The 13115-nt window shown below is 42.7% G+C and overlaps 1 protein-coding gene across 1 annotated transcript in view; it reads right to left on the reverse strand.

The window, feature by feature from the left end:
- LOC144227614 (histone-arginine methyltransferase CARM1-like) overlaps window positions 1-13115 on the reverse strand; it is a 157574-nt gene that overhangs the window by 60761 nt on the left and 83698 nt on the right. The window contains exon 5 of the mRNA XM_077759303.1: window positions 10589-10699. Within this exon, the coding sequence (XP_077615429.1) occupies window positions 10589-10699 (111 nt within the window). The remainder of the gene's footprint in view (window positions 1-10588; window positions 10700-13115) is intronic.

Genomic DNA, 13115 nt, shown 5'->3' on the forward strand with positions numbered 1-13115 from the left:
GGAATAGAACTCAGCCTTTAAGGAGAAGGAATTCCTGCAATTTGCAACAACAGGGATGAATCTGAAGGGCATTATGCCAAGTGGAGTAAGCCAATAATAGACAAACAATGCATGACGTCATTTATACAAAGTATCTAAACTAGCCCAACTCAGGGAAGCAGAGAATGGAACTGTGGTTGCCAGGGACTAGGAAAGGGGGAAATGAATTTCTTGAATGGATGTAAAGTGTGTGTTATGCAGAGCACCTAGCTGGTTCTGTCAGAAGAATGAGTCACTCTTAGTGTTGGGATAGTGGGTTCAAGCCCCACACTGCATGTAGAGATTACTTAATAACCCTAAAACAAATCTGTGTTATGCAAAATGAGTACATTCTAGAGATCTTCTGTACAAGGTAGTGCTTGTAACTAACAATGTGGTATTGTATACTTTAAAAAAAATGAGTAGATCTCATGTTAATTGTTCATATAAAACACAAACACACACACAAAAACAGAACACAGGGACATTTTGGGAGGGGAAGGACATGTTGAGTCCCTTGGTAAAGTGATGGTATCATGGATATGTGTATATGTCCAAACTTTTCAATGTATATAATAGTTGTGTGCAACTATAAAATATCAATTATACCTCAATCAAGCAAAAAAAAAAAAAAAAGAGGGGGTATAAAGGGAACTAAAATGCTAACTCGAAAAGATATCTGTATTCCTATGTTTACAGCAGCATTATTCTAACAACCAAGGCATGGAAACTATACAAGTGTCCATCAGTGGATGAATGACTATAAAGGAGTTGTGGTATATGTACACAATGGAATGGTATTCAGCCATAAAGAATGAGGGAATCGCTACCATTTATGACAACGTGAATGCTCCACGAAGGGATTATGCTAAGTGAAATAAGTCAGAGAGAAAGACAAATTCAGTAGGATGTTACTTACATGCAGAATCTTACATGCAGACAACAAACATGACTCAACAAACTCCCAAATACCAACAAAGTCATAGAAAAAGGGATCAAATTTGTGGTTACTAGAGGTGGGGGTGAGTGGGGGAAAATGGTCAAAGGGTCCAAACTTTTACTTTTTAAGTGAGTACTGCAGATGTAATATATAACACACTGACCATAGCTAACACTGTTGTACGATGTATAGGAAAGTTGTTAAGAAAGTAGATCCTCAGAGTTTTCATGGCAAGGAAAAATTTCTTCTTTTCTTCCTATTGTATCTGAATGAGATGACAGGTGCTAAATGAACCTATTGTGGTAGTCATTTCACCAAACACGTAAGTCAACCTATCACGCTGTATACCTGAAACTCATACAGTGACATCTGCTAATTATTTCTCAATACAACTGGGAAAGAAAGCCAACTGATGTTAAAAATAAAAGCAAAGTTTTTAAAAGTTGAAAAAAAAACATGGAAAAGTCAATCCTGTTGCTTTTAACCAAGTCTCAGTGATGTGCACAATGCATTCTGGCTTCTAGCCTATCCGGCTGTTTACTAAACGGGACGTGATAAAATCTCTCCATCATGAAAAGAAGAGGGTGTTGCCACCACTGTAGGGAGCTTGGGGCAGGGGGGCCTCTCCAGCTGTTCCACCCAGCTCCCTTACTTGTCCAACTCAGGCATTGTGGGAAATCCTTTTGGGGGGCCGTTTCATCTCTGATGTTATGTAACCCCAGTAATTCTCAAAGTGCGGTCCCCTGACCAAGCATCAGCAACAGCAGAACTTCTAAGAAATGCGACCGCTTGGTCCACATCTGGGTCCATACCGAATCAGAAACTGTGCGGGTGGGACCCAGCAATCTGTGTCCTAGAGCCTCCATAAAGGACACAGTTCTGTGACACCTTGATTTTATCTGACGTTCAGAACTATAAGGCAATGCATTTGTATTGTTTTAAGCCACTAAGTTTGTGCTATTTGTTATAGCAGCAGTAAGAAACTAATACTTGTCAGGGTCACACGGCCATTAGGCTGTGGATCAAGGCTACAATCCTACCCTGTCTGATTCTAGAATCATCTTAATCCTGGCAAAGGCGTTTAGAGCCTACGTTATAAGGAACTGAGTACTGAGTGCAATGAAGAGGCAAGGATACTTTCTCCCACATTGACCTTGCTTTGTCTGTCACAAATCCAGCTATAAGAAGGGTTCTCATTTCCTGGGTAGGGTTTTGGGGCAAATGAGGCGGCATTCCACCGGATTTCTTTAGGTTGCTCCTCTGCTAAGTGTGTTACTAGCTGCTATGGCCAATGGAAGACGGTTTCCCTCTTACATGTCTTACATGGCAGACCTGTCTGCCCATTTATTTTATTTTTTAATGATTAAAAAAATTTTTTTATGTTTATTTATTTTAGAGAGAGGGAGAGAGAGACAGTGTGAGTGAGGGAGAGGCAGACACAGAATGCGAAGCAGGCTTCAGGCTCTGAGCCATCAGCACAGAGCCTGACATGGGACTTGAACTCACAAACTGTGAGCTCATGACCTGAGCTGAAGTTGGATGCCTAACTGACTGAGCCCCCCAGGCGCCCGTCTGCCCGTTCAAATGCTTCACAATCACTTCCTTGATGAGAAAAAGATGGTTTTTCTTCTGGATCTTGGAAGAACTCTCTAAAGGGTAGGTGGTCCAGCTTCTAGTCAACACATTAACCTCTTCATCTCCAAGGGAGCCATGAGCCCCTGGACGTTCATAAGCTGTGTCCCATCTTCAAGACCTACCACGTCCAAGGTTCTTCATTATCTATAATATGGGGGTGATATTATCTGCCCCAAGTCTCTCACAGATTCTTCTAGAAGAACTACATGTTTATGGATGTAGACATGCATCCTAAAAGTTCAGCTATGCAAAATGCTTATTATCGTTTCCTTAACAGATTCCTTGCTGCCACCTTTTAATTTCATTGTCAGTGCAAAAATAAAAAGTGTTGATGGGCTGGATGGAACTTCATGACTCAGGCATTTGGTGTCTGTGGAGAATGAGAAGGAAGTAGAAGTAAGCCGTAGGAGACACTAAAAATACTGGAGAAAAAAAGCTAGCTCAAAGAGTTGAAATCAGGATAAACTCAGTAAACTTCAAAGTATATGCTCTTTCAAGGGTTCAGGATTAAAAATTAGAAGTGCCTTTCAAGAATTGGCCTTCAAAGTATTTTGTGAAGAGATTCTCAACACATATAAGACGAGGAATCGTGTAAGAACCGAAGGGCTTCCAAAAATCTCCTTGTTGCCAGTAAGAGGTGAAGCACAAAATGATGGCATTTCAGGTCTTTCATGCCTTAGGATTCAAATTCGAACCCCACCTCTTCTTCAGCAGTCTTCCTGACCTGCCCAGGCGATGGGAATTGTTCTTGGCCCAGAAGCTTCTCATCCCTGCCGTTCACATGTTCTCACTGTCTTGTGTCAAGAATTTCAGTTGTTTGAAATCCAGCTGGATTGTAAACCACTTGAGAGGAGAGATCGTGTCCTATATGCATGCTGTGTCTTCACGGGGCTTCGAAAAGAAGGCACATCGCGTCAGGTGGTGTAGTCTGTTTCTAGATAGTCTTTGCTCACACCTAAAGCACAGGTGACAAACTGCCCTGTGGTCTTGTCTTCACTTTTAGTATCATCGCATGTGCTCTGTCACCTCCTGGATTTACTATTACATCTTTATCTCCGTCTTCCACCAGCTTCCTGTCTATAGCCCAAAGTTAAGATCTGGGATCTTGATCTTCTACTATCTGCTATGGCATATGTTACAGATCTTTGCTTCAGGACCATGGGACTCATTCGCCCAGCTGCTGTAACAGTGGCAATGATGGCTCTCAGCTGGGTCTTGTCTTACCAAATTCCCTCCACCCACACAGCCGCCTTCCCCAAAGCCACAGCCCTTCCCAAGGGAGTGCACATAAAAAAGGTGTAGAATGAAAAGCCCTTGCCTCAAGGTGATTCAACTCCGATGGGTAGGTGGAGCTTAGGAACTCCTATGCAACTGGATGTGCACTTTATTCCGACCGTATTGCAGCTCAACAACTCTGTTGTGCAGTATCAGCCCGCCTCCTTCATTTCTCCACACGTCAGGTTCCTCTGCAATACACTTCCTCCAGGCAAATCTCTGCATCAGAGTCGGTTTCCTAGGGAACCCGTTCTGTGACAGATCTCACACATAAATACGAGAAAAATAAACAATGCCCACAGCACGAGAGACTGGGGAGGGCGCCTCACCTAACATCAAGCCAGTCCAATCTGGTTAAGGCTCCCAATGCCCTGCAGCAAACACAGCCACCAGCCTGGCCATCCTATGCCAACAAAGTGAAGTCTGCTCACCTGTGTCCTCTCCATCGGTGCTTCCCACCAGAACTTTCTGCAGTGATGAACACATTCCCTGTCTGCCCTATCCAACACAATAGCCTTCGGCCACTTCAGACCGCGGAGCACTTGAAATGCAGCTAGTGTGACTAAGGTATTTTATTCTTAAAAATTAACTTCTATTTAAATAGAAAGCCACATGTGTCTAGTGGCTTCCATTAGGAACAGGACAGCCCTAGATTGTGAATCAGGCAGATCGAGAAAGTAAGCATCTCAGTGGTTCGATTTCCACCTGTCTTTACTCCTACTTCTCCATCATCTAGAAATCCGTGGTCTGACTCCTTCAAAGTCATCCTAATGAGGCAGACAGAGGAACTACGTACCGGTAAAGTCTAATTATTAAGTGGCCCAATAATGATTATGGATGTTGTTAAGTCTTGGTGCCAGAGAGCTCTGTTGTCAGTTTAAATTGGTTTTAACACAGTTATTTATTGATGATTGCCTACCCTTCTGGTCTTGGATTCCCCTGGCCCTCCAAGGAATTAGATGAAGAGACATGATATGTGTTTGTGTACAATTTAAAGTAAGGAATACCCCCCTTCTTGACTGTGGATGTGTACACATTTGATTAATTCCCTTTTCTTTGACCTCTGGTCTAAATGATCCTGGAGCTTCAGCTCTACGTTTCCTACATAAGAAAGCAAAAAGAGAGAAAGACAAAGCTGCCAATTTGAGGTAGGCAGGTTGGGAACCCATGAGAGACCTTTAGTCCTGCTCTGTTTCTTGGACAAGAATGATCACTTATTACTGACCCAGAAATGTCAGATGGGGCCCAAGGTGACAGCACAGGGCCGCACCTGGACAAGTTCATGACTAGCCCACAAAAAACAACTCTGTGTATGTGCCCTCCAGATAAGGGGTCATTCCCATCCTCCTGACGTCTGAGGGTCAGCCTGGACGGAATCCGTGTGAGCTACTGAGAGCAACTGAAATTGAATTCAATGCAATTTGAAAATATTCTGTTTACTTAAAGCCCAGAAGCCTGGTGTGAGAAGAAGAATCCAGGCACAGGCGATGTAGTTAAATTTGTTCATTTTTCTTTCTTGCTGCAATTTTATCTTTTCTGAGCAATTTAATGAAGACTCCAGAGGAAAGAATTAAATGTCTGCTGGTTCAATTACCAAATAATGAAAAGGTCGAAAGGAGCCCCATGCACTGTGCACTGAGCCGCTCTAAAAGCCTTTGCTTGCAGTGAAAATCTTCTATGTGCTGTTCACACTTGAATTTTGCCACCCACGAATTGTACAGATGAGTGTCGGTGTAAGAAGCAGAAATCAAGAGCGGGGACAGGTTGCCCTCCACAAGGGTGAAAAGGCCTGGCCCACGGAAGCATCTCATGACCGTCACGGGGGAGGTTATAAACTTCATCACGAAGGACCAGGCTGGCATTAATTCATCCTTTGAGAAGGTCCTAATCACTTTAGGCCCTGAATGCATTAGAACTAGCCTGTCCTTGGGGCTACACGGAGGGTACGTCTTCAGGGCCAAACAGACCTGCCGGCAAGGAGTTCAAGGACTCTGTATAGCCTCGCCAGCATCTGAAAAGCTACCCCCGCCCCCAACCTGCCCTAACTATACACAGAAAACAAAGATTATAGAAACACAAAAATCGTCTACAGAAGCAAAAACCAAAGATAAAATAAAACTATGGTTTTGGGAATTCAAGCTTTAAAAGTCAAGTCTCTTTGGAAAGAATAGGCAAGCAAAAAGGCAGTTCGGTATAGGCTCTTCTTGCCCCGACACCGAGGTGCCTGTCTCTCTGCTCATGCCGGGGCTTCGCCAAAACCTTTGGATCAGTGACATCGAAAAACTCAATGGACAAGTCATGGTACAGCTGTTTTTTCATCCTTAAATTAAGTTCTTCTTTGGTTATTTGAGAGAGTAGCCTCAGTTTTAGGAAATACACACTGAAATGTTTGACGATGAAGGGCCGTAATACGTAGCACTGACCCACAGTAAAAAGCGTGTGTGTGTATGTGTGTGTGTCCACCTTTATCTCTATCTACATAGATGGAAACATTTACATACATGTGTATACATACTTGTGGGAGGGACGATTCAGAAACCAGACTACATGATAGAGCAAGTGGAAGAAAATGTGAACAATTGTTGAATGTAGGTACAAAGAATTTGGGCAGCATTTGAACTATTTTTATTTTTACAACTTACCCGCAAGTTTGAAGTTGTTCCAAGTGTTAAACAGTGCCAAAAGTTTTAAATCGTTTAAAAAGTTTTGATTCTTTCTCTTTTCTTTTCCTGTGGATTACGTCTTGCTAGATATCCTTTTAATTGTACATTCTGGCTGACAGTGCTTGGGAGGTGGCACTCTGTGAGAAGGCAACAGTTCTGGGGATATGTGTTATCAGGATGAGGATTCTCTTGGAGAAACCAATCACAGAGATGATTCTAGAATGGCCCCTCCTATGGTGTGCTAGTGCCTACTCAGAGTTTATGCTGGGATTGGAGATGGGATTATGGATAGGGAATGCAAGTGTAACTCTAGATAAATTCTTCTCTTCTAATACTACAGTCAACAGTATTAGGTTTTCAAGATTTTAAAAATCACTAATATGTCTCAAATCATTAAAATATATGTCAGGGGCACCATTAAGTGTTAGACTCTTGATCTCAGCTCAGGTCATGGTCTTGCGGTTTAAGAGTTCAAGCCCTGCTTCAGGTTCCAGACTGACACTGTGGAATCTATTTGGGATTCTTTCTCTCCCTCTCTTTCTCCCCCTCCCCTGATCATGCACACTCTCTCTCAAAAATAATAAAAAAAAAACTTAAAAATATATGTAAATATACATGGAAACAAACTGTATGAGAAAAAGAAAATCACTAAATTATTTATGCTACTTTTTTTGAGGGGTGGTGTCTGAAATGAGAAACACTTGGATCATTCTCATATCAGAAAAGAACCTCTCTGGGGACGGCTGGGTGGCTTAGTCAGTATATCGGCTCAGGTCACGATCTTGTGATTCGTGAGTTTGAGCCCCCATCAGGCTCTCTGCTGTCAGAGTCTGCTTAGGATCCTCTGTCCCTCTGTCTCTGCCCCTCCCCCGCTTGTGCTCTCCCCCAAATAAATAAATATTTAAAAAAATAGTATCTCTCTGAAGACTGATCTTAATCAGTACTGCTACTCCTATATTCCCAAAAAACACAACTGTGGGACATCACTGAATGACTATGTGATTAAATGATTGAGCAGCACCTGAGATAAAGTTCTATGCTCATTTCCTTATCCTTAGGAATTCACTTTAAGATGTATGAAAATCTAAGCAGAGGCATCTTTATAGATTCTCTCTTCATAAGCTTCTATTCTCTTCTCCTTTATTTAGAATTCCATAAAGTTTAGTAGGATCATAAAGAAAAAGGTGAGGGGCGCTTGGGTCATGATCTCACAGTTCGTGGGTTCGAGCCCTGCGTCGGGCTCTGTGCTGACTGCCAGCTCAGAGCCTGGAGCCTGTTTCAGTCTGTGACTCCCTCTCTCTCTGACCCTCCCCTGCTCACGCTTTCTCTCTCTCCTAGAAATAAATAAAACATTTAAAAAAAAGATAAAGAAAAAGGTGAGGTACCAACCAGAAAAAGATATTTTTCATACATATAATGGAAGAGGATTAATACCCAGAGTACCCATGCCTACAAATCAATGAGAATTAGAAAAATAATTCAAAATAAAAATTGTCAAAAAAAACCCCCCAAAAACCTGGAACAGGTATTGCATAGAAGAGAAAGCACAAATGGCCAAAATGCTCTGCCAAGATGCTCAAAGTCATTAGGAAGTGGAAATTGCAAATTAAAATGCAAATACCATGTCATAAATACCAGATGGGCAAACATTCCAAAGCCTGACAGTAGCAAGTGCTGACAAAGTTGAACAGTGGCCTTCTTGTTTACTGTGGGGGGCAGTGAAAGCTGGGAGAGCCACTGTGGAAAACAACTGGTCCTTACGGAGCAGAGTTGAAGGTATGCATGTCCTACGACCCAATGATTCTACTACAGGGAATATACCAAGAAGCTCCATCAAAAATGCAGTGGGGGTGGTGTTGTTCCAGAATATTCCTAACCACACTTGTATACTGGTGGCCATCCAAAGTTGGCCAACAGAACAGGAAACTAGCCACTTGAGACATCTCATACAACAGAGCACATCCAGCACTGAAGATAAAGAAACAAGTTCTACATCCACAAAATGATCATCAGGAACATGATATTGGATGAAAAAAACAAATTACAGAAGAATATATACACTAGGATTCAATTTATGATAAGTTCATGAAGGTTTTTTTTTTAACGTTTATTTATTATTGAGAGACAGAGAGAGACAGAGCATGAGCATGGGAGGGGCAGAGAGAGGGGGAGACACAGAGTCTGAAGCAGGTTCCAGGGTCTGAGCTGTCAGCACAGAGTCCGACGTGAGGCTTGAACTCACAAACCTCGAGATCATGACCTGAGCCAAAGTCAGATGCTTAACTGACTGAACCACCCAGGTGCCCCAAGCATTCGTTTTTAGGGATAGAAACATATAAGGTAAAACTATATAGAACAAGGGAATGAGAAACAAAAATTCAAGACTGTGGTTACCTCTGTTTAGAGAGGAAAGGAGAAGCAATCAAGAGGAGACATATGGACCTTGAATAGAAACGCTAATGGCCTAGTTCTTAAAAGAAGTAGACGGCACATGTTCATTGTATCATTATCCTTTATACTTACCCAGTTTACAAATATTCCTTGGTGTACATCCAATATTCAATAAAAACAACTTTTATGAATTGGTGAAAAAGCCAAAGACCAAAAATAGTTTATCCAAGACTCGTTGGAAGGGAAAACAGAGTAAAATAACAGGCCAGCCATGAGGCCCTTGCAGTCTTTCCCTCCGAACACGCCATACTGGTTTGTCTCTCTGTGATTCTTTGTTCACTAGATCCGAAACCGACTGCCGCTCTGAGTGACCAGTTGGCCCCGGCCGGGGGAACATTTCATGATGTTCCTGAGGAGGAACGACGGAGCTTCCTTCTCTGTTATCCCACTCCTCATTAAAATTCAAGCCTCCTCCAGGTGGGAATGACAAGCACACTAGCCTGTTCACACGCGCGCACACACATATCCAATCTCTGCAGCTTGGTCGGGTTATTATGATATCCAATCAAGTATTACCTAAAGCCATTATAAACTGACTTTTGCCTTTGACTTATTCTCTAGTATTTGCACACATTTAATAATGATAACAGACAACCACAGTTAAAAGGAAGCATCTCTCTATCCTCCAATCTACGCCTAAAATCTGAAAAAGCTCCTTAAAACACAGACATGTGTCTATGCTCCGAATACAACCACGTAGCAACAGCCCCTGAAACGTAAACTAAAATTTAAAGTGACTGGTACAGGGCTACCTGGGTAGCTCAGTCAGTTAAGTGTCTGACTTTGGCTGGAGTCATGATCTTGTAGTTTGTGGGTTCGAGCCCCGTGTTGGGCTCTGTGCTGACATTTATGAGTCTGCTTGGGATTCTCTCTCCTCTCTTTCTGCCCCTCCCCTACTCATACCTGTTTGTCTGTCTGTCTCTCTCCCCAAAATAAATAAACATTAAAAAAAATTTGGGATCTAGAATGTTTAAAAAAAAACCTTAAAAAAATTAAGGTGAGTGGTACAGCTTGTCAGTACAGCACTTAAGAATAAGATAAATCCAGCTCCAGGAAATCTGACTCCTTACCTTGGTAGGTCATTAAAGATAAAAAAAGCATTCATCCCTCCCCTGGTCCACCTGTCCCCCAGTGGATGGGGAAGAAGAAAGTTTTGTTCTATTTTCAGTATCATGAATTTTTTTTTAATGTTTATGTATTTTTGAAAAAGAGAGAGACAGAGTATGAGCAGGGGAGGGTCAGAGAGTGAGGGAGACACAGAATCTCAAGCAGGCTCCAGGTTCTGAGCTGTCAGCACAGAGCCCGACGCAGGGCTTGAACTCGTCAACCGCGAGATTACGACCTGAGCCGAAGCTGGATGCTCAACCGACTGAGCTACCCAGGCGCCCCAGGATCATGACATTTTTCAAAAACCTGTTTTCCTATCAATTACTACAGTGAAGTCTAGCTTCTCTTAGCAGTAAAATTCCAACAGGAAAAAATAATTAGACTAGTAAAACAAACCAAAAATAGCTCCTAAATGACCCCCTGGGAGAGTCCATCACTCAGTCCCCTGAAGTTTCATAAAGACTCAGTTAGGAGATCCTGTAAAAATACAACCACTTACCTCAGCATATTGTGCAACTGAACTGGCTTCGACAGCGTACACTCTCCTAGCGCCAGCCTGCACGGCAAAAAAGGACAGTATTCCTGATCCACAACCAACGTCTAGAACAACCTGGAAGAAAAAGCAAGACAGTGAAGGGTTGAGAACATGCACAGGGATGTTGGCTCCACACCAGCTTTGAGCGTGACCATGAGACTTGAACCCCAGCTTTGCTATTTACAAGTGGTCTTACCTTGGTCAAGTTAGGGACTTCTGTGAGACTCCTTTTTCTCAGATGTTTAATGTAATAATACCCACTTTTTTACTTAATTGTAGGGATTAAGTAACAGGAAGTGTCTACATAGCACATGGCAGGTAACTGGTGTTTTTCAAATCACTGCTATTATTATTATGGTGTCTCTGTCACATGAATCACTTTTAGGATGTCTAGGGCCAAGAAAGTAAAGTGTCACGAATGAGCTCGCCCATCAAATCTGTTAGCACGAACAACATGAAAACTGTCACCGATAATTTTATGTTTTTATACATTTTGTGTTTTATTTTACATATGTAAAATTTTTATATATAAATGTATTATATAGTCATATGCGTATGTATTCAGAAAGAACTGAAGATAAAGTCTTCAAAAATCCAAAAGTGAAGTATGTGCTTGCTTTCTTGTGGGCCCCTCCACCAAGGTTGGGAGGTTTACGAATGGAGGTAGGAGGGTATTAAGACAGGGGGAGATGGGAGTCTCAGAAACTTCGTCTATTCTCTGTGTTCAGACCTTGGACTTCCCAAGAAAGTCCCCTTTACTAGCAAAGGGGCCCAATTCTTGGACCGACCTGCTGAGAAGGAAGAGGTACTGGGCACCGTCCCCAACCATGACTGAGGCCAAGGCCCAAATTTCCATCTGATCACTGAGATTTCAGGTGACTGTGTTCCTGCCACATCAGTGACTCTGACTCTTGGCATCTTTCAGCACTGACTTTGAGCCAGACGTTTTGATTGGCTCTAAATCCATATAAGAAACATTTGAGTAAATAGCATTAGTAGGCCTACTTTGGAGAAGACCACATTGAGATTCGGACATGGACCAGCCAGCCCAAGGTCACCAAGCAGCAGACTGGGGAGTTAAGACACACATCTGGGCGTTTCTGCCTTCCACGTGCACGTTCGTGAAAGCATCCCCGCTTACTGAAATCCATCTTTACTTTTTTTTTTTTTTAAATTTTTTAATGTTTTTATTTATTTCTAGGAGAGAGAGAGAGAGAGACAGTGTGAACACGGAGGGTCAGAGAGAGAGGGAGTCACAGACTGAAACAGGCTCCAGGCTCTGAGCTGGCAGTCAGCACAGAGCCCGACGTGGGGCTCGAACCCACGAACCGCGAGATCATGACCTAAGCGAAAGTCGGACGCTTAACCGACTAAGCCACCCAGGCGCCCCTGAAATCCATCTTTAGAAGTCTGACATCTTCACCCAGCAACACCAATAGGCAATGTTTGACAAGGAAACAAAGTATTACTTCTTGTAGGACATTTAAAAAAGATTTTTTTTTTAACTTTGAGAGCAGCAAAATTTTTCCAAAAAAACAGGAAATATCAAGAGGGGGCATGTGTGCACGTGTCTGTGTGCATCTGAATCGTAGTGTCACGCTGTGCTGACACAGATACCGTGCCATTACTCTAAGAGAGCGTGTTGCCAGTGACGGCTTCGCAGTGCTCACGTCTATTAATTTGAGAACTGTGGCTGTATTCCATATGGTTTCCTAGGGCTTGGGTAATTAGGAGCATTACCAATTTAAAATGTCACCCAGTCTCTGGAATTTGCTGTCAGGCTGTCTATACTTTTAGAAAATACCAACATTCCCTTCCCCTCTTCCTCCCTAGGAAAGGCATCACCTTCACATGGCCCTGCTGCTTTGCAAAAACACCTGTGGGCACTGTTTAGAGAGTGCAGGCTATTAAAGTGGGGAGTACAATCCACAGCACCCCCCTCCTCCCCCATAAAAAAAAAGATACACCAGATCCAGAAGACCCTTTCTGGAGCCTTATTCAATAAAAATATAAAACTTCAGGGGCACCTGGGTGGCTCAGTCAGTTAAGTGTCCAACTTCGGCTCAGGTCATGATCTCACAGTTCATGGGTTTGAGCCCCGCGTTGGGCTCTGTGCTGACAGCTCAGAGCCTGGAGCCTGTTTCAGATTCTGTATCTCTCTCTCTGACCCTCCCCTGCTCACGCTGTCTCTCTCTCTCCCTCAGAAATAAATAAAACATTAAAAAATAAATAAAATAAAACTTCAGATTCCATGCCCAGTCCAAGCTATGGATGCAAAAGTAAGACCCAATGACAATTGCACCTGTTTGCTCTGGTGACAGGTGCCCAGAAACGTGTGAATGGTGTTCTGTGTCTCTTTTATTAGGGAGCTGTGAAGCACATCTTCGAACAGCATTTTTCAGCTCTCTTGACTGTGCAGATTAAAAACCAAAGAAATGTTTGCCACGAGGAGAGAGAGGAGAAAGGTAATGGAGAGAAAGGGGAAAAGGTC

The sequence above is a fragment of the Crocuta crocuta genome, unplaced genomic scaffold (assembly GCF_008692635.1).
Source record: "Crocuta crocuta isolate KB4526 unplaced genomic scaffold, BGI_CrCroc_1.0 scaffold41, whole genome shotgun sequence".
Lineage (NCBI taxonomy): Eukaryota > Metazoa > Chordata > Mammalia > Carnivora > Hyaenidae > Crocuta > Crocuta crocuta.